The sequence below is a fragment of the Mauremys mutica genome, chromosome 4, assembly GCF_020497125.1.
Source record: "Mauremys mutica isolate MM-2020 ecotype Southern chromosome 4, ASM2049712v1, whole genome shotgun sequence".
Taxonomy (NCBI): Eukaryota; Metazoa; Chordata; order Testudines; family Geoemydidae; genus Mauremys; species Mauremys mutica.
In genome coordinates, this window is record NC_059075.1 from 160,070,112 (window position 1) to 160,092,009 (window position 21,898).

General features: G+C 43.9%; 3 protein-coding genes across 3 annotated transcripts in view; 2 read left to right on the plus strand and 1 right to left on the minus strand.

Moving 5' to 3' along the window:
- Positions 1-17,276, plus strand: part of LOC123369202 (interferon-induced very large GTPase 1-like) — a 65,205-nt gene extending 47,929 nt beyond the window's left edge. Inside the window, exon 10 of the mRNA XM_045014559.1 lies at positions 11,985-17,276. Within this exon, the coding sequence (XP_044870494.1) occupies positions 11,985-16,732 (4,748 nt within the window). The 3' untranslated portion in view covers positions 16,733-17,276. The remainder of the gene's footprint in view (positions 1-11,984) is intronic.
- Positions 1-21,898, plus strand: part of LOC123368033 (olfactory receptor 1019-like) — a 155,730-nt gene that overhangs the window by 116,950 nt on the left and 16,882 nt on the right. The window lies entirely within an intron of this gene.
- On the minus strand, positions 20,575-21,513 carry LOC123368034 (olfactory receptor 1019-like). The gene has a single exon (XM_045012475.1). It carries the CDS (start codon positions 21,511-21,513, stop codon positions 20,575-20,577), a length of 939 nt encoding a protein of 312 aa, XP_044868410.1.

Consider the following 21,898-nt stretch of genomic DNA (forward strand, 5'->3'; position numbering starts at 1 on the left):
GAGCAGTGTTTTGAGAATCTAAATTTTGAATGTATGTGGCTAAAGTGGCCGTCAAGGGCCTACATTCCTTTGTGCTTCTAGCCCTAAATGTCTTAAGTTCCTAAGTCATTTAAAAATGAGACTTTGGCACCTAAGACACTTAAGTACTATCTCCTGTCTTCCCCTCCTCTGGGTTTCCCAAGCACAGAACCCCTTTTTTCCCAAGGAGTGATTGCAGACTGCTTCCCTGTAGTCCCCAGCTGCTCTCGGCTCCTGTCCTTTACACAGTCCTCGCCTCTTTCCATCCATCTGAGCCTCCTCTAATTAATCCCTGCTCCTTGGATCCTTGTCCAGGTGCAGCCAGGAAGTCAATTTGTCCATTTTAACACCTTCAGGCCGTGTGCTGGGTGGACATCCCATGACATAAATTCTAACTATTTACTTAATGTAGATTCTGCATTTAATTTCCAATATGGATCCTGCATTTGTTGGGAAAAGAAACAAAAAATAAAAATGTGTGAAGAGAGTCCTTTCATTGTGTTGTGTGGATGGATTCAACAGCAACCAGAAAATTTTGCCTAATTATGGAGTTCACAAAGGGGGTGCTGCCAGAGTCTGTTCTTTTTCCTCCCACCCCACAGTGGGAGTGCTTTGTATGCATTCTACAGAATGCACCTTTCATTCAGACTCTGGTGAGGTTCTTGGATAATTGTACTGGTGCCTCATGTAGGTGCATACACAACAGTGATTCTTGTAAAAGTAGGTTTGGATAAAAAGGGCACTTAACTGTGTAGCTCATACAAATAATATAGTTTCACTTGAAAATTTTCAATAAAAACAAAAAAGTTTCATTTGTTGTCTACATTTCCACAGAATTTTTTCAGTTTTTCATGCACACTTCAGTCTCTTTAGCTTGGCAGTTTATCCTGCTCTGACCTAGAGTTCCAAACTCAAAGGTCAATAACCTTTTAAATAGTACTTCCCCAAATGGGCAGTGGGTGCTGTGCCCTGGCTGAGGAAAATGCTGAATGACTGAGATCAGTTGGAGATAATTAGAAAAACAGTTTGAAACCCAGGTGTGCATAAAAAAAAGTTTAAAAAATGAGTTGGTGTGTGTAAAATTATTTTGGGTGGGATTGTGTTTCATGAATCCTTGCACAATTGACCCCCAATTTAGACTATTAATCCTACCCTGCATCCCCATGAAGAACAGCAAATGCCAAGACAACCTGAGTAAGCATCTAGATTTTAGAGTCCTTAGGTTAGTCCACCTTTAAATGGAAAGTGATTCTCAACCTTAACTACATCAGAGTCGGCACTCTGTTATAACTGAACCTCAGCCAGTTTACACTCATCCATGTTCCAGTCTCATCAGGCTATGTCTTCAATGCACAGTTTTACATATTGTTACATGGACAGAACTATCTCGCAGTAAAATTGCAGCAGAGACAAAGACCAGATAGTGTTTACTTCAGAATATCTAATTGAAGTCAATCCTATGTGAGCACCTCACACAAGGCATGAAGGTGTTAAGGTAGCTAGGTGGGCCAGTTAATTTCCCAGGCTGCACATGGAGAAAGAGCAGGGAGCTGGGAGTTGTGGTGGATCTCAATCTCAACATGAATGCTATGCTGCTGCAAAAAAGAAAATGCAATTTTAGGTTGCATCAACAGAGACATAGTATGCAAGTCGTGGATGGTTATATTACCGCTCTTCAGCACTGTTTAGGTCTCAGCTGGAGTACTGTGTCTGGGACTGGAAATTTACTGGTGTTACCCTATAGTGTAATTCATGATTGGATAGCCAGAACACTCACACAGTATGACTGTTTGGGTACGTCTACACTACGGGATTATTCCGAATTTACATAAACCGGTTTAGCAAAACAGGTTGTATAAAATCGAGTGCGCGCGGCCACACTAAACACATTAAATCGGTGGTGTGCGTCCACGGTCCGAGGCTAGCGTCAATTTCTGGAGCGTTGCACTGTGGGTAGCTATTCCGTAGCTATCTCATAGTTCCCGCAGTCTCCCCCGCCCCTTGGAATTTCCGGGTTGAGATCCCAGTGCCTGATGGGGCAAAAATCATTGTCGCGGGTGGTTCTGGGTAAATGTCGTCAGTCACTCCTTCCTCTGGGAAAGCAACGGCAGACAAGCATTTCGCGCCTTTTTTCCCTGGATTGCCCTGGCAGATGCCATAGCATGGCAATCATGGAGCCTGTTTTGCCTTTTGTGACTGTCACCGTATGTGTAATAGATGCCGCTCACAGAGGCGATTCAGCAGCGCTACACAGAAGCATGCTTTTGCTTTTGCATGACAGCAGAGATGGTTACTAGCCATACTGTACCATCTACCATACCATAAATTGGTAATAAGATGATCATGGTTACCAGTCCTTTTGCACTGTGCCATTTGCTGCTGTCATAAGTGCCCCTGGCCGATCAGCCAGGGGCGCAAAAGCCAAAATTGGGAATGACTCCCTGAGTCAATCCCTCCTTTTTGGTATCTAAAAATAGAATCAGTCCTGCCTAGAATATGGGCAAGTGTACTAGAGAACCACTGTATCATAGAGCCAGAGAGCACAGCTGCTCTGTGTCAGATCCCACAGAAATTGAGCTGTTTGCTATTCACAGGGGGTGCTCCTGCAACAAACCCCACCTGTTGATTCCATTCTTCCCCCAGCCTTCCTGGGCTACCATAGCATTGTACCCCCACTTGTGTGATGAAGTAATAAAGAATGCAGGAATAAGACACAGTGACTTGTTAGTGAGAAATGAGTGGAAGGCAGCCTCCAGCTGCTATGATAGTCCAGACAGGACAGTAAGGAGTGTGGAGGAGAGGAGCCCAGCATCCCTCTGCTAGTCCAGGGGCAATTGAATCTTTTCTTTACACATGAAGGGTGGGGGCTGATGGAGCTCAGCCCCCTGTTGCTATGATGACAATGGTTACCAGCCATACTGCACCATCTACCAGGAAAAATTAGGGCCAGGCGCCCTTGATAGACCTCACCGATGCTAGTCTGCATGGTTACCAGTCCTTTTGCACTGCCCCATGTGCCAATAGGCTGATGATGACGATGGATATCAGTCTTATTGTACCATCAGCCACCCATGGCGGGGTGGGGGGGAAGCAAGGATATTGGTGTTGAGTGCTGCAGCATCACATATATCTGCAGCATTCAGTAAAGATAGGGTGACATGAAAAAGAGTCAGCGGAGGATTGTTTTCCCTTTCACTTCTGGGGGTGGGGTGGGGTGCATAAATTGCCAAGCTATGCCCTGACCCACCGCGGACACTGTGTTTGACCCTAGAAGCATTTGGAGCTCAGCCAAGAATGCAAATACTTTTCGGAGACTGCAGGAACTGTGGGATAGCTTGAGTCCTCCAGTCCATGAGCGTCCATTTGATTCTTTGGCTTTCCGTTACACTTGTCACGCAGCAGTGCGCTGAACCCCTGCTATGGCATCTGTCTGGAGATTTTTTTAAAATGATTTTGAATTTCGTCTTCTGTAACGGAGCGCTGATAGAACAGATTTGCCTGCCCTTACAGCGATCTCATCCGCATGGTCCATGCGGGAGCTCTTTCTTTATTTTGATTTTGAACTGCATCACCACACGTGCTGATCAGAGCTCCACGCTGGGCAAACAGGAAATATTCAAAAGTTCGCGGGGCTTTTCCTGTCTACCTGGCCACTGCATCCGAGTTCAGATTACTGTCCAGAGCGGTCAGTGGTGCACTGTGGGATACCGCCCGGAGGCCAATACCATCGATCTGTGGCCACGCTAACCCTAATCCGATATGGTAATACCGATATTAGCGCTACTCCTCTCGTTAGGGAGGAGTACAGAAACCGGTTTAAAGAGCCCTTTATACCGATATAAAGGGCCTCTCAGTGTGGACGGGTGCGGCGTTAAATCGGTTTTACGCTCCTAAAACCGGTTTAAACGCCTAGTGTAGACCAGGCCTAAATTAGCTGTTACCACTCAAGAAAGATCTTGTAGTCACTGGGAATAGTTCTCAAAAAACATCCGTTCAGTGGGCAATGGCAGTCAAAAAAGCTAGCAGCCAGATTTCAACATCTTGATCATGTTGAGTGGCTTCTCCCCGAGTTTCATTCAAATCAGTGGCACCATGTGAGGAGAAAGGTACTACCTCCTGTGAGGAAAAGAATCAGAATCTGCTCCTAACTCTTCCATCATCCTAGGTCACATCTTTTATCACCCACTTTCTTCATCCCTCCCCTATGAAGTGCCTGATCTGTGGGTAGTCAGGACCATTGCACCTCCCCTTCCTTCTCAGAGACCTGGTCCAATTCTACCTACCTTGGTCAAACCACATCTTTCCGTTTAGGGTGGCAGTAGTCTAAACATTGCTCAAGAGCCAAGTTCTTCAACAGATGAGCTAGGTGGATGAGCAGATGAGCTAGGTGGGAGATTGCCTAACTTGAGAACCACACTGGGGGCTGACATATAAGCTAGGCATCAGGACTTAGTCATCTTTGTGTATGCCTAGAGGCAGAAATTTGTGTTTCTAGAAAATGTAGGCACCTCCAGGGTATCAAAAGTGGGTATCAAGTCCCAGGTGATCCTCTTCAAGTTCTTCAGTCTCCTCTCTGGGGTTAAGTGACTCTGCCTGTGGCCAAGGTGCAGGGCTGGCTCCAGGTTTTCTGCTGCCCCAAGCGCAAAAAAAAAAAAAAAGAAGCTGTAGCCTTGCGATCGCGGTGCTCCACTCTTCGGTGGCAAGTTGGCGGCAGGTCCTTCGCTCCAAGAGGGACTGAGGGACCCCCCGCCAAATTGCCGCAGAAGAACCAGATGTGCCGCCCCAATAGCGGCCGGAGTGCCGCCCCATTCCTATTGGCCGCCCCAAGCACCTGCTTCTTTAGCTGGTGTCTGGAGCCAGCCCTGCCAAGGTGGGGGAGGGGGGCAGGCCCCCTCACTGCTCTAGTTTCCAGCCCAGGGACATAGCAGCCACCCACTGCATCCCTTTACCTCTTCACTATGCTGCTACAATTCCCTGGGCCACTTTCCTGTGGTCCCTGCACCTTCACAAATGCTTCATGCGTACCTCCGGACATTCAGCTACCAAGCACCAGCTACCAGCCAGGAGGTCCATCTTTCTCCCCCAGTCCCTGACAGCAGTTGTTCTGTCTAAAGTACTGCAGTCTCTTCAGCCAACCAGAAACACAGATCTCCCTGCCCTGGGTCCAGGCAGCAACTGACTGACTCTGTCCCTGCAGCAACAATCAGTTTGAGATGGTCTTCACTGGGATTGCTGTGAGCACTTAGAGATAGGCTTGGCAGAATTCAATTTAAAACAAAATAATTTCAATGGATGATATCAATTGTTTATTTTAAGCATTTTTAAAATTTTCATCATTGCAGGAGTTATGGGGCACCAGACAACTAGTTAAGTACAGTAAACATTGAGTTTCAAAATGTAAAGCTCTGCAACTTTTAAAACACAAATTGTCAACATCACGTCAAAATATACAAAGGAAGTGTCCTTAAATCAAACTCTAATAAGTTCTCAAGCAGCATTTTTCTTACTTTATCTATCTGTACATTTCTGTTATCATCACTGATGGAAATATTTTTGCATCTCTTTGGGTATGTAAAGTGAAATCAGTGTTTACCAACGTTTACCAATAAAAATCTTATCCTTTCAAGGCTAATGTGATCGAGTCATCCTTTAACCTTCTCTTTGGTAAGATAAAGGTCCTTGACTCTATCTTTATAGAGTGTTGTTATTGTTGCTGTGTTTGTCTCTGTGTTGCTCCTATGCTGTGTGTGGAACTCTTGTATTAGCTGCACCAGCAGGGAGTGCACTCTGCTGAGTAATCAGACCTTGATTTTAATCATAAAGACAGACCACAGGTTTAGTTTGGTGGTACAAGTGCTCAGCCAAGTTTATTGTTCACAAGGCAGGGTCCTCAACAGTTACAGGTACACTAACATGTGTGTGCCTGCAACTAGGTACCAGCTCAGTCAATATAATGGAATGCTGTTCCTTAGTTCAAGACAAAATTGCCCCTCCCATGACTTCTCCTTTTATACATTGATACAAACAAGTTTTGTATTACACTCCAGATGTCGTTAGTTATCACCCTTATATCTTATACCTGCTAGTTTGAACAAAACATCCTCATTGCTTACCCTGTCTTCCCTCCTTATCTTTATAAAGGATTGGTGTGTTCTTGTATCATTCTCTACAGAATATGTTTACATAGTTTCTTAAGGGGTCTATGTGGTTTTGCACCATCCTCTCCAGTCAGGAATATGCTTAGCTGGTTAGCTAGTAGCTATATTAGTATTCTGACAAGGCCTTCTTTGGTTCACCACCTTTGGTTGATACTGCTAGCCATGCTTTGGGCTCCAGCAAAGCCTACATAGGCCATGTTTCTAATCCTTTAATCATTGTTGTGTCTCTTCTCTGAACAGTCTCCAATTTATCAACATCCTTCTTGAACTGTGGACACCAAAACTGGACACAGGATTCCAGCAGCAGTCTCACTAGTGCCAGAAACAGAGGTCAGATAACTTCTCTACCCCAATTAGCTGTTTGGACTCAGCATTACACTGGGAGCTCATGTTCAGCTTATTATCCCGCACATCCCCCAAATCTTTTTCAGAGTCACTGCTTCCCACAGTAGAGTCCCCATCACGTAAGTGTGACCTACTTTCTTTGCTCCTAGAGCTACACATGTACATTCTATATATTAAAATGCATATTGTCAACTTGAACCCAGTTTACCAAGTCAAATGCCTTAGAGATCTCTAAGTGTATACCTTTATCAACCAAACTTGTCATCTCATTAAAAAAGAAGGATATCAAGATAGTTTGACCGGATCTATTTTCTATATTTTACAAACCTATATTTACTGGCATTAATTACATTGTCCTCCTTTAATTCTATATTAATCGAGTCCCATATTGGGCACTGCATTATTTTACCTGGGATTAATGGTGAGGTGACAGGCTTTTAATTGCCTAGGTCATCCCATGTACCATTTTAAAAATACTGGCACAAAATTAGCTTTCTGCCAGCCCTCTGGAACTTTCCCAGTGCTCCAACTCTTATGAACGTCAATATTAATGGTTTGGAGAGATAGATGGAAGTTATCTGGACCTGATCATTTAAAAATATCTCTTTTTAGCAGCTGTGGTTTAACATCCTCCTTAGTTATTGTTGGAATGGAAAGTATTTCATCATCCTCATCAGATATGAATACATTATCTGTTTTTCCTAAACACAGAACAGAAATATTATTATTAAAAATTCCACCATTTCCATTTAGCAATGGACCAATACCATTATTAGAGTTCCTTTTGTTTCTGATATACTTAAACTCCTTCCTAATGTCCGTTATTCTGCTGGCCATAGAGTCTCCTTGTTTCCTTTTGCTTCCCTTATCAATTCCTAGCTTCTGATTTATATGAATTACTATCAACTTCCTCTTCCCCTTTCATCCATTTCTTTTATATATATAATTGCAGTTTTCAATTCACTTCTAAGTCATGCTGGTATTTTTTTAACTTTGATAGCCTTTTTTCTTGGTTGTGGCTTTTTTGGCATCTGATAAAATATTCTTTAACAATTCCCAATTATCATACACATTTTTCTGTTTAATTTTTTCTCCCAGCTAATGTTCATAATTGTTTTCAGCTTTGTGAAGCTGGCCCTTTAAAAGTACCAAGTGTACATATTTCTGGTTGGGAGCATATTTTATTTGCACATAACAAATGTAATCAAATCATAACTAGAGCTGGTCAGGAATTATTTAGTGAAATGTTTTTTTCATCAGAAAATGTCAGCTCATCAAACCAAAAAATTTCATTAAACTTTCATTGGTAAGGTTTCTCAGGTCCAGGATGGAATTTCTGCTCAAATCCATGAACAAGATATAGCCCAGTGGCTACAACACTCCCCTGGTGTGTGGGAGACCTGCTATGTCTGATTTAGACTAGGGCTATGAGCCCACATCCCTAGTGAATAGCCTAACCACCAGACAATAAGAAGTCTTGCCAATTCTCTAAATACATTAGGAGCAAGAGAAAGGTGAAGGAGAGTGTAGGTCCTCTACTTAGCAGGGAAGGAGAGCTAATAACTGATGACATTGAGAAAACTGAGATTAATTTTGACCAGATATTTAACACAATTAATAATTAATATTAAAAACAAAGGGAGAGGAACACAAAACAACACAGGGAAAGAACAGGTTAAGGAATATTTAGGTTTATTCAAGTGGCAGGGCTGGGAGAGGTTGCAAGCACCTTGAAGGAAAGGATTAGAATTCAAAAGAATCTTGACAAATTAGAGAACTGGTCTGAATTCAGCAAGATTAAATTTAAAAAAATAGGTGGAAAGTACTTCACTTAAGAAGGAAAAATAAAATGCAAAACTACAACATGGTAGTACTGCTGAAAAGTTTCTGGTGGTTATGGTGAATCACAAATTGAATACGAGTCACCAATGCGATGCAGTTGTGAAAAAGGCTAACATTCTGGGATATATTAACAGGAGTGTCTAATGTAAGACATGGGTTGTAATTGTCCCACTCTACTCTGTACTAGTGAGGCCTCAGCTGAAGTACTATGCCCATTTCTAGACACCACATTTTAGGAAAGATTTGGACAAAATGAAGAGAGTCCAGAGGAGAGCAACAAAAATGATAAACAATTTAGAAAACCTGATTTAAGATGACAGGTTTAAAAAAAGCTGGGCAGATTTAGTCCTGAGACAAGAAGACAGGTGGGCGGGGGGGAGAGAAAACCTAGTAACAGTCTTAAAATACGTTAAGAGCTGTTTTAGGTGATGAATTGTTCTCCATGTCCACTGAAGGAAGGTAAAGAAGTAATGGGCTCAATCTGCAGATAGGGAGATTTAGGTCCACTATTAGGAAAGAATTTCTAACGCTGAAGGTAGTTAAACACTGAATAGGCTTCCAAGAGAGGTTGGAGAATCCCCTTCACTGGGAGTTTTTAAGACCAGGTTGGACAAACACCTGTCAGGGCTGGTCTAGGTTTACTTGGTCCTGCCCCAACTCAGGGGGCTGGACTTGAAGACTTCACAAAGTCCCTTCTAACCCTACATTTCTATGATTGTTTTGCTCCTTTTCATGAATAGTTCAGCTACCCTTGTTATTCGGAGCCATTTCTCTAGGGTTAGATACATACAGTTTACCTCATGTGGAGATATTTTCAAAGTGCACGGAGTGGTGAGTCAGCCTAAGGCTACTCACACTGTGTCCCAGCATTATTCCTGGCAAAAATGTCTCACTCACTTCTTGTCCCTTTCCCTCCTACCCTCAGTGAGAAAGTAGAAGGATGTTAGCTTCATTGTCTTATCTTTATCTTCCAAGGTCAGTTCTGTGTATGAGGAAATTTCTTTCTTTCAGGCTTGGGCAAAAGTTTTTGTCTGGAAACAGTTTTCCTGGAGACATGCTGCCCTCCGTGCTGCCTGGTCTAACTGTTTGTACTTGCTGTTTTGTTTTCCTTTTAACCACACTCTTTCTAGCTGTGTCTCTCACTAGACTGACTGCTGCCATCATGTCTCATGTACCACATGATAGCTAACAATGTAAGAGGCCTTCCGTCTTATTAAGCTAAATTGGCTTTTTTAAAAAGCAACTGTTTATGGAGCTGCAGCAATTGAACCTTGGTATTCTAGTCATGTGCCCACAGACTGACCTGCTGGTGTCTCCTCCATGCTGTTCCCTCCTGCAACACATGCTCCCCTCTCTAGGTTCCATGCTGATTGCTACAATTTCTGCTCATGATTCAGCCTTTGTAATATTTGTGATGTTGTCTCCTGGGAGAATGTACTGCTACTCGGGCCAGGAAGCACCACTGCTGACTGTATATTCATCCTCACTTCCAGCCCCAAAGTGAGGTACTGAGAGGAAAGGTGGGGGCAAGGAAACCATCAGAAGGAGAAGTAAACAAGGGAGGTGAGGAGAAAGACATAGAAGAATATAAATTGTTAGGCAAAAGTCAACATGGTTTCTGTAAAGGGAATTCATGTCTTACTAATCTATTAGAGTTCTTTGAAGGGGTCAACAAACATATGGACAAGGGGGATCCAGTGGACATAGTGTACTTAGATTTCCAGAAAGCCTTTGACAAGGTCCCTCACCAAAGGCTCTTATGTAAATTAAGTTCTCATGGGATAAGAGGGAAGATCCTTTCAGGGATTGAGAACTGGTTAAAAGACAGGGAACAAAGGATAGGAATTAATGGTAAATTCTCAGAATGGAGAGGGGTAACTAGTGGTGTTCCCCAAGGGTCAGTCCTAGGACCAATCCTATTCAACTTATTCATAATTGATCTGGAGAAAGGGGTAAACAATGAAGTGGCAAAGTTTGCAGACAATACTAAACTGCTCAAGATAGTTAAGACCAAAGCCGACTGTGAAGAACTTCAAAAAGATCTCACAAAACTAAGTGATTGGGCAACAAAATGGCAAATGAAATTTAATGTGGATAAATGTAAAGTTATGCACATTGGAAAAAATAACCCCAACTATACATACAATATGATGGGGGCTAATTTAGCTACAACGAGTCAGGAAAGAGATCTTGGAGTAATTGTGGATAGTTCTCTGAAGATGTCCACGCAGTGTGCAGAGGCGGTCAAAAAAGCAGACAGGATGTTAGGAATCATTAAAAAAGGGATAGAGAATGAGATGGAGAATATCTTATTGCCCTTATACAAATCCATGGTATGCCCACATCTTGAATACTGCATACAGATGTGGTCTCCTCATCTCAAAAAAGATATACTGGCATTAGAAAAGGTTCAGAGAAGGGCGACTAAAATGATCAGGGGCTTGGAATGGGCCCCATATGAGGCGAGATTAAAGAGGCTAGGACTCTTCAGCTTGGAAAACAGGAGACTAAGGGGAGTATGATAGAGGTATATAAAATCATGAGTGGTGTGAAGAAAGTGAATAAGGAAAAGTTATTTACCTGTTCCCATAATATAAGAACTGGGGGCCACCAAATGAAATTAATGGACAGCAGGTTTAAAACAAATAAAAGGAAGTTCTTCACATAGCGCACAGTCAACCTGTGGAACTCCTTACCTGAGGAGGATGTGAAGGCTAGGTCTATAACAGGGTTTAAAAGAGAACTGGATAAGTTCATGGAGGTTAAGTCCATTAATGCCTATTAGCCAGGATGGATGAGAAATAGTGTCCCTAGCCTCTGTTTGCCGGAGGGTGGAGATGATGGCAGGAGAGAGATCACTTGATCATTACCTGTTAGGTTCACTCCCTCTGGGGCACCTGGCATTGGCCACTGTCAGTAGACAGGATACTGGGCTAGATGGACCTTTGGTCTGACCCAGTCTGGCCATTCTTATCTTCTTAAGAATAGTTTGCTCACTGCCTGCTAGTCTGCTTATGAGAAGAGTTTGTAGGAACTGATTTTTTTTTGGTTCAGTGGCAGTGCCAAAAATATAAAATAAAATAAAATAAAATTTTGTTGGGCTGAACAAAATCTGAACTTTTCAGATTGTTCAGTTAATCAAAAAAGTCCATTTTGAGCCTGTCCCATAGAAGGAATTCAAACCTGGCTTTCCCACATCTACAAGGCTAAAGGTTATGGAGGAGACTGGGGGGAAGGGAACAGCAGCAGCACCACCCAGCCTTCTTCTCTCCCCATTTTGGGAATGGTCGAACCATGCCGAATTTGTGAACAGTTTCATGTCGACCAACACTATTTTTTGTTGAATAAATAACTTGTGCAAAAGGATTTACCCAGCTCTACTTATGAGTCATATTTCATGTAGGGGGACTGAGAGCGTGAGAGCGGGATCAAATATGTGACCATCGCTGTGCACGAAAGAGGTGTCAGCATTGCGTGACTGTCACTAACAAGAAAAAAGTAGCTCTGAGTCTTCCCAGACTTTTGCTAACTTTCCATTACAGCCCCAATACCAAAATAACAATTATATATGACAATCTTTTCAGTTTAACAAACTGTTGATGTTGTATCATCTTTCTGCAGAGAGACCAAAAGCCCTTCAGTACATTGAGTCAAAGTTAAAAATGAAGAAATACAGAAACAGGAAACTAAAGCTGAGAGATGTCCAGGAAATCACCCCAGAAAGTGTAAAGAACTGGACACCCCAGACAACAGGAGATTTACCATGGCATTTCCTGAGGAAGCTCATGGCTCTGAACGGGACAGCGAGAAACACAAACCTACAGCACAGGGCACCTGATGATCAAACATTAAGTATGGACAAAGAGGATCTGGATATTCATGAAGATATTTTTCTTCTCACTGACACTGACACCAGTGATTCTCTGCACCCCCTCGATGTTCTCTGTGCCGTTCTGCTTTGCTCAGACAGTTTCCTGCAGCAGGAGATCCTGTCCAGAATGTCCATGTGCCTGTTTGCCCTCCCTCTGCTGCTACCTGCCCTCGACACCCCCAAGTGCACCCTACTGCTGTGGGCCATGAGGGACATTGTGAGGAAGTGGAGGCCGCACTCCCTGGCAGAGAGCAGAGGGTTCAGAGAGGAGAGCCTGGTGCTCACGTCAATGCCAACCATTTCCTTTGTGCGGCTGGGGAGCTGCAGCTTCTCCAAGTCCAAACTCCTCAATGAGGTTCTCAGCCCCTCCCAGCAGCACCACGATTCCTTTATCCACTGGGACATGGAGTCTGGTAACAACCCTCGGGAAATCGCAGATGGGCTGGTTGAGATTTCCTGGTATTTCCCTGCTGGGACGGAGAATTCAGATCTTTTCCTAGAGCCCGTCGCGGTTACGAATCTGCGTGGAGACATTGAGTCCCACTGGCCGCAGTTCACCTTTTTAACACAGGTCTCCTCAGCAGTGTTCATAGTTACTGAGAGCATCAGTGAGAGAGAATACACACTGTTATCATCTCTGCAGGGATCAGCCACTAAATACTACTTCATCTTTAATAATCAGGCTGCGACATCCAAGGAAACACTGGGATTCCTGAAAAATTTAGTCCCACTGCTGAAACTCAGCAACTCACATGTGCTGCAGAAAGGACGAGCTACAAATGAGGCCACATATGTAAAATCTCTGCAGTCTGCAATAGCAGCCGTAATGACGTCTTCTCCCAAGAGAGTGAGTATAGAAGCCATGGCTGAGACAGCGCGTCAATTAGGCATCCAGGTAGATGAGGATACTAAGGAATGTCAGCGTGCTAGTGAATATGCAAAGGAAATCACTGTACACATAAAAGATGTGGCAAAGTACAAGAGGGAAAAGCTAAAACTCCAAGGGGAGCCATGGAAAAACTTGGCTAAAGTGGAAAAAGTACTGTGCCAAATGAGAAAGCAAGGAAACATCCCTCTGGAAAAATACAAGTCTCAACTGAAAGAGAAATTAATAGAGTTACGTGTCCAGCAGCATGAACATGACCTGACTGATGGTTTGACTACATTTATTACTGGACTAGGCCTACTGCCTCCCGAGGAGAAACGTTACTTCCTGAAATGGATGAAGTTTGACCTGGATCACATTGCTTGGGAGAATCTTTCTAAACTACGGGATCAATATAAAGAGAAATGCAAAAACTCAAAGGATGACCCCAAAATGTTTGCAGAGTTAGACAAATTAATCTCTGCCAGTTCCTTAGGAGTGGAGCATTTCATGCGTGAGTTGGGGCAGTTCTACGAGGCTGAACACGCAATGGTGAAGGAAGGTAAAATGGCAGAAAGCCAAAGACAATTCATCCATCTCCCAGGCATAGCAGCTGACCTGATGCTGGAAGGGTTTCCCATGGAGCTGATCGATGGAGATGCCTCCAACATCCCACTGCAGTGGGTGACAGATGTTCTGACTCAGCTCCATGCCAAGCTGGGGGGAAGGTCCAGAATGCTGGTTCTAACGGTGCTGGGAGGGCAGAGCACTGGGAAATCCACTCTCGTCAACACCATGTTCGGCCTGCAGTTTGCAGTGAGCAGTGGCCGATGTACAAGAGGAGCCTTCATGTCCCTCATTAAAGTGGCAGAGAACTTTCAGCAGGAGCTGGGCTGTGATTTCATCCTGGTGATAGACATAGAAGGACTGAAAGCCCCTGAACTGGCCAAGCTGGAGGACAGTTATCAACATGACAATGATTTGGCCACACTAGTGATTGGACTGAGTGACATAACCATTGTTAACATGGCCATGGAGAACGCCACCGAAATGAAGGATATTCTGCAAATTGTTGTCCATGCCTTTCTCAGAATGGGGGAAATTGAGCAAAAACCCAGCTGCCAGTTTGTGCATCAGAACGTCAGTGATGTCTCTGCGCATGAACAAAACATGAGGGACAGGAAACACCTCCTGGAGCAGCTGGATGAAATGACCAAAGTTGCAGCAAAGATGGAAAAGAAAAGCAGGGAGTTGAAATTTTCTGATATTATTGATTATGATCTGGAAAAACACAATTGGTACATTCCTGCTCTGTGGCATGGAGTCCCTCCCATGGCTCCCATGAATATGGGATACAGTGAAAAGGTTTATGAAGTAAAGAAATATTTGTTTGAATTTCTGAAAGGCTGTTCACAAAACAGATCCCCCAAGGACATTCCCCAATTCCTTGAATGGGTGAAGAGTCTGTGGAATGCTGTAAAACATGAGAACTTTATTTTCAGCTTTAGAAACAGCCTTGTCGCTGAAGCCTATAACCAACTCTCTGTGAATTATGCAGAGTGGGAATGGGGTTTCCGGAAGGAGATGTACCTCTGGGTATCTGAAAAGGAAACTTTCATCCAAGATCAGCCACCAGATAAACTAGACACCAATATTTTAACCAAACTAAAGAATGAGGCACAGGAAAAACTGAGGCAAGACGCAGAGAAGATTTTGGATAATTTAAAACAGTATTTTGAAAGTGGAGCAGCAAATCTGCACCTGGTAGAAAAGTACAAAGAAGAATTTAGGAGAAGTGCAAATGATCTGAGGAATGAACTGGAGAGTTATTCATTCAGCAAGTTAGAAGAAGCGACTGAAATTAGAAAAGGTCAACATAAAACAGATGCTATCCTGTCAGTGTACAAGACAAAAATTGAAGAGAAAGTTGACAGGCTTCTGAACCATTGCAGGAAAAGAAAATGCAAATTAAATAATGATGAACAGGAGAGAGAATTTAAAACCATGTGGACAGAAACATTGAGAGAATTATCACTCATTCCTCTACTGAAACGCAACATAGATGAAGAAATGGAGCTCCATCTGAGAAAAGACCTAGAGAATAAGGGAAGTGCTGTATGGCAGATGTTACAGGATGCCAAAAGCTTACCTACTTATACAACACAAAATTTCAAAATGAAAAATGAATACTTAGACATAAAGGTGTTCAAAGCTATGAAAATATCAATGTCAGCTATGAAAGAATACTTTGGACATGAATGCTGGCTTAAAACAGAGGCCCTTGCTACATCCTTAATAGATGAGTGCAATAGTTACTCTGAAAAAAAGGTAAATGGCAAAGCAGATTATGATGAAACTTATTGCAGAGAGTTGTTGTGGATGATTGATGAGCAGCTTCAACAGGCGAATGTTGAAAACCTTCACATCACTGCTTGCTTTGAAGTTGACCTGAAGCTTCACATTTTAGGGGATGCAGCTCGTGCATTTCAGAAGATGCATGAAGAATTCATTAAAGAAAATGATCCTGTGCAGCGTCTGGGGAAACTGAAACCTCAGTATCTCTCCACATTCAAAGCTCTGTACTTAGAGAACGATGAGTGTCAAGACAGGGCCTGGAATTTCTGTGATCAGTGTCTCAGACCTGCCCTGGTGGACTGTGTGAACAGGAGACTTGGGACAGAAATTGTGGATGACTTTCTCTGCGATGAACAGTCTATTGAGTACTGCTCCCGGAGCTTTTTCCAATTCATTGTTCTGAAGCAGCTGTTGGAAGAAAATGACTTTAACAATTATGTGCAATACACAAGGAATTATGTAGATTTTATCAAAACCCGGATACAGAAACACGTGTTAACACGCTACAAAGAGAAGGCAAGTTTGGGAGATTTGGAGACAGGGATTATCTTCCGAATAATTAATAAACTCCGTTATGTTCTGAAAAACTCCAAAGGTTTGAAGACTAAGACAGTCTCTGCCTTTTTAGACAACTTTTGTGAAAAGCTGCAGCCTGATCTAGTCATTCCCAGGGACAGCTTAGAAGTGATACTGTTTAAAAACACAGCAAGTGCAGACCAGTTTTCATCTTTTATAGAACAGTTTATTCCTGATCTGCAAGAACAAGTTTTATCCACTTTTGAAAATCTGGAAATTGAGTCAAAACTCTCCAAACTTACAGTGAAGCCCCAGGATGAAATCCTCAAGCGAGTGTTTGGCTGTGGGAAGCAGTGTCCGTTCTGTAGAGTCCCCTGTGAAGCAGGAGGCAGTGACCACAAGGTGCATTTTGCCTCACTACACCGACCTAGAGGATTAGTGGAAAGCCAAAGGAATAAAACAAAGACACTTGTCTCTGATATATGTTCCTCTTCAGTGGCTTCCAGTAATACATTCAGATGTACAGAGACAAAATGGGAGGATCGTCCTTATAAAGATTATCAGAGATATTTTCCAGACTGGCGCATCCTGCCAGATCCCAGCATCACAGCTTCTGATTACTGGAAGTTTGTTTTCAAGGAATTCAATCACCAGTTTGCTGAGGAGTTTGATGCTCTCCCTGCCAATCTCCCTGATGACTGGTATAAAATAACCAAAGACCAGGCACTGGAGAGCCTAAAGGAAGCCTATAGATTGAAGTAAAAACCAGGCTGAGAAACTCTGTTGTGAGCGGAAAGTTACAGAAGTTAATTTTCTTTAAATGTGGCATGTGAAAAAATCTCATATCTTCTAAATATGGAATGTCGTTTCTCTTTTAATATCAGAGACAGGTTGCAGCTTCCAAACAGATAAAGAAACAATGGGTTTTTTTCACATTTCACATCACATAGAATTTATGGCAAAATTAAAGCTGAGGAAAAGACCCATATGTGGAGTTTCTGCATCTTTGTCTTCAGGACCAAATGTCCAAAATCCCAAATTTGTCCTCACCACTGCATTTTGCTGGTGCAGTGGTACCATGTAGTGACCTGCAAACCTCCAAAGAGCCCCCTGAATACCGACCATGCACTTCTGCTACTTGAAGCATCACTAACCTGCACTTTTGCAGCTAATCTGACACCAAACAGCCTGGCCCAGATGCTCACCTCCCTGGGGAAACACATGGGAGGGAAAAAGTACTTCAGAGACACCAATGAGGGAGGTTTGCAGCGTAACTCAATGGAGAAGGGAGGGATGCAGGCAGCAAAACCAATAGCCCCTGAGGATTCAATGGGAATCCTCACAAGCCCATCCCATCCCTGATAAAAGACACGTTTAAGTGTGTGTTGTTAAAAAAAATAAATATGTGGGTGTGCCCACAAGATGTGTAGTGCAGCCCCCCACTTTTCTGTCTAGCCCACCTCAGTCCCACGACAGGGAAGAGGCTGCCCCTGTGGCTCTGTACTGAGCTGTGCTGGCTACTGATGAGATAATTTTTCTCCATTTACGCTAGGGGGATGGGCGAGGAAGGGAAGTGCTGGATGCTGCCCTGTCCAAGAGAGTAAAAAAAAAAAGCCTAGAAATGTCATTCTTTGGCCAGGCATGCGGCGCCCTTACACTCAGCTTGGTATCATTTCTCTGTTTCTCTCTCTCTCTGTAATGGGATAATTTTTCAAAGCCTCATCTGATCAATTCCAAAATTTCAGGCAGTGCTCTGGGCACCAATGGCCAGAACCCTTTTGATTTTCGGTGAAATCAGTAAACCAAAAAGGGGAAAATGGGGGACACATGAAATCCCTGGCACCATGTAGCACAGCCACATCTTCAAGCACCTCTGCAGTTTTCTATAGATCAAAGAACTCGCTGATGGCTGGATTAATGCCTCCAGCATAACAACCCCCACAGCTCAGCTCTGCCCATCTTCCCAGTGGAGTGTAAGATGTCGGCCACCTGAATGACTGATCTCCCAGGAAAAAAACAATATGGAGGAGGGATGGAAGAGGGAATGGGGATGTATAGATGGGGGAATAGGGGCATGCACACAGCCCATGGCATGGGGGGAGAATGTGGGACCCTGGCGTGAAGCGCTCACATAACTCCTGGTGGCAGATGGGACACTGGCAAACCAGCTCAGGCCAGAGCCATGGGCCCATTCACTTGTGTGTGAATATCAAAGGAGTTAAATGTATTAGTATATACTCTGGCCAATTCACTTGTGTGTCAATAGAGATCAAATAGTATTGTTTTCGCCTAACTATATCTTGTTGTTTATTATTACATTACATTTACATTATGCATGCCTGGTAATTAAACAGACCTAGATCAAAGTGTGTATTCAGATGTTAGAACTTCATCAAACTAATGGAATGTTACTTGCATTGTTTTCATTTATCTATTCTTATTATAATGTAAAGGCAGGCAGTTATATTATGTCTAAGCTTGTAATTAAATAACTCATTGAATGCAAATGAAGAGTGCTAAATTCAAAGCAATTGGCTATTGTGTGAGTAAGAACACTGCTCCGATTGTTGTGTGGAGAAGAAGCTATAAATACTGATTCAAAGGAAGATCCTTTATCTCTGGACTGTTTGGATTCTAACAGGGTGGAATAACTAAACGAGAAGACCGAGATCCCCAGAGTTATTCTGGGTGGCCCTGAACTGGCAGATCACTACGACTCTTTTGGTTTTACAAACTTTGACTCACCTGTTAATGTATTTTACCTGCTTTAACACTCAATAACACTCATTTCTTTTCTCTGCTAATAAACCTACAGTGAGTTAACTATAGCATTGGCTACCAGTGTTGTCCTTGGTGTAAGATCCAGAGCGCCAAATGATGAGGGGGAAGTGACTGGTGTCTTGGACTGAGAGCAACCTGATGTGGGGTGATTTTTTATTCATGTGACCATTATCACTCAGTCCAGTTTGTCTGAGTGGTAAGATGGGCTGGAGAGCTTAAGTGGACTGTCTGTGACTCCCCGGTAAGACTGGAACTGTGATCCAGGAATTTACATTTGTTACTGGTTGGTGAAATCTAATTACAGACCACACCACCAGCTTGGGGTGGCTGCCCTGTTCTCTGACAGTCTGACCTGAGATCCACACTCTCAGTTGTGAGCCACTCCAGACAGCATGAAATTGGGGGGAACCTGGTATGGGGGAAGGGGACACCCAGAACCCCCAGCATGGGGGGGAAGTGGGAATTGGGGGGAGACAGAGCTCCTGGCCTGAGAGAGAAGGGGGCCCTGGTACAGAGAGAGGGAGAAATGGGGAGCACCCACAACTCCTCATGGGGGGAAGACTAGAGAACCCTGGTATGGAGGGAGAGGGGAATGTGGGGAAAATAGGGGAATGGGAGCACATTCAGAGCCCCTGCCATGGGGGAGAATTGGGGACCCAGGCATTGGGAGAAGGAGGAATAGGGGACACAAAGCCCCTGGTATGGGGGAAATGGGAGGCACACAGAGCTGCCAGCATTGGAGGGGGAAACGGGGGCATTAGTGTGGGAGGAGGAGGGAATTTGGGGGCACACAGAGTCCTTGAAATTGAGGGGCATGGAATGGTGTCACACAGGAAGGTTGTGGGTGGGAACTGAGGGATGTGAGAATCCTCTGGTGTGTGCAATAAGTTCACCTGCCAGCAGCAACCTTGTCTGTGACCCTTTAGGACACACACACTAAACCCAGAATATAAAAGTAGCAACATCAGCCTTATCCCCAGGCCTGAGCTGGGGTGACTGAATGGCAGAATTACTTGGCTGCGCAGGGTGACCGTTGCTTTATTGTAACAATTATTTATACCCTACTACCAATAGGGCTTGTACTGCCCTCCCGACGCATTGCCCTCTGATGAGGTCATGTACCACCCTCTGATGTCACCTAAGCCCACCCATCTCCATGTATGGGGTGGTGCAACCAAAACCTCTTTATTTATCATGTTACGACACCTAGGAGATGAGAAGATTCTGGTTGTCTCTCTGGTGCCAGGATGTGCTAGCGCTTGGTGTCCCAGGTGCTCCTAGTGCTAGATACAGGAGCCTGTGATTCCATCCTAGTGGTGTTTGCTGTGCAGCCTCAGCTCCTTTCCTGCCAGTGGTTGTACTTTCCCACACGCACAGTCTGACTGAGAGGCTGGCGGACTTATGCTGCACCTGTGAGCAGTGCTTGCTTCTAGCCACAACTCTTGCTCAGGTTGCAGGCCTCATCCTGGGCCTCTTGTTTCAGGGGCTCTTCCTACTACACCAGTTAAGACCCTCATGAAGGAGCCAGATCTGCCCAAGTGCTCAGCATCCAGCAGGTACCATTGAGATCAACGATTCTGGACTCCGAATTTAAGTCCCTGACTGGCAGTTGAGCACTTTGGAAAATTGGACTTCTTGCTGAAGTGCTGAACTAGTAGCTGGCGGGTGCAGGCAGAACTGTTTGGAAAATCTGGCCTTTAGTTTCTTTTGATGCAAGACACACAAATTTGGTGAGTCACGGAAATTAAGATAATGACACAGAGAAGTCACTCCTCCATCTTACTCCCATTTATTTATTCAAAATAAAGTCTCCACCTTTACATTCACTGAGAAAAGAAAAACCTTCCTATCATCCTCCTAAAAACCTCTTTCACCTCCTTGTTCCTCAGGCTGTAGATCAGGGGGTTCAGCATGGGGATCAACAGGGTATAAAACACAGAGATGATTTTGTCCTGGTCCATGGAGTACTTTGAACTGGGCCGTAAATACATAAAAATGGCCGTTCCGTAGAAGATGGTGACAGTCGTCAGGTGGGAGGTGCAAGTGGAGAAGGCTTTGCGCCTGCCCTCCGTGGAGCTGATCCTTAGAATAGCAACCACAATGTACACATAGGAGACAACAATGGTCAGAAGAGTAGATGTTATAATTGCAATAGAAAAGGTGAAGTGAACAATGTCTGTGATGTGGGTGTCAGAGCAGGCCAGTTTCAGGATTTGGGGCACATCACAGAAGAAATGATTGATGACGTTTGATCCACAGAAGGACAAACGGAATATAAATAGAGTCTGAACTGTTGCATTTACCCAGCTGGTGAGGTACGACCCCAGAATTAGCAGCACGCAGAACCGCTTGGACATGATGACGGTGTAGAGCAATGGGCTGCAGATGGCTGTGAAGCGATCATACGCCATGACACCCAACAGGCAGCACTCACAGGACACAGCAATGCAGAAGAAGTAAAACTGCACAGCGCACCCAGTGAATGTAATTGCTTTGCTCTCCACTATAAAGGCCATCAATGTCCGGGGAGCGATGACGGTGGAGTATCCAACATCTAAGAGGGCCAGGTTACCGAGGAAAAAGTACATGGGGGTATGAAGCTGGGACTCAATCCTGATTAAAGTGACCATCCCGAGATTCCCCACCAGAATCAGCAGGTAGATCAACAGAAACACCACAAAGAGAATGACTCTCAGGTTCTGGTTGTCCGTGAATCCCAATAAGATGAACTCAGTCACAGTGGTGTGATTCCCCTTCAACATTTATCCCAGATGTGCTGTTCCCCACAAGGGAGAAAGTGAGCATTACATGGAAAGAAGAGACAAATAAAGGCTGAGTATCAGTTCCTTGGAGTCCTTCTGATCATATACCACGTGGTTCTCTGCTCAGATCTAACAGAGGTTGAAGACTCCATTATGAGTTTTGAACTAACAGCCATGGGTCTTTTAGCTCAGGCAGTAGGAAAATAAAACGTTCTCCCAGCAGATAGCTGGCCAGCCATGCAATGTCTGTACCTACTGTGGGCAGATTTGTGGTTCCAGGATTGGATTCCTGAATCATCTCAGGACCTTTATGTAAATCCATGGTAGAAAACATCCTCAAATTGAGGGATCACCAATGAATGATCGGGCGGTAGAGGCTTATATT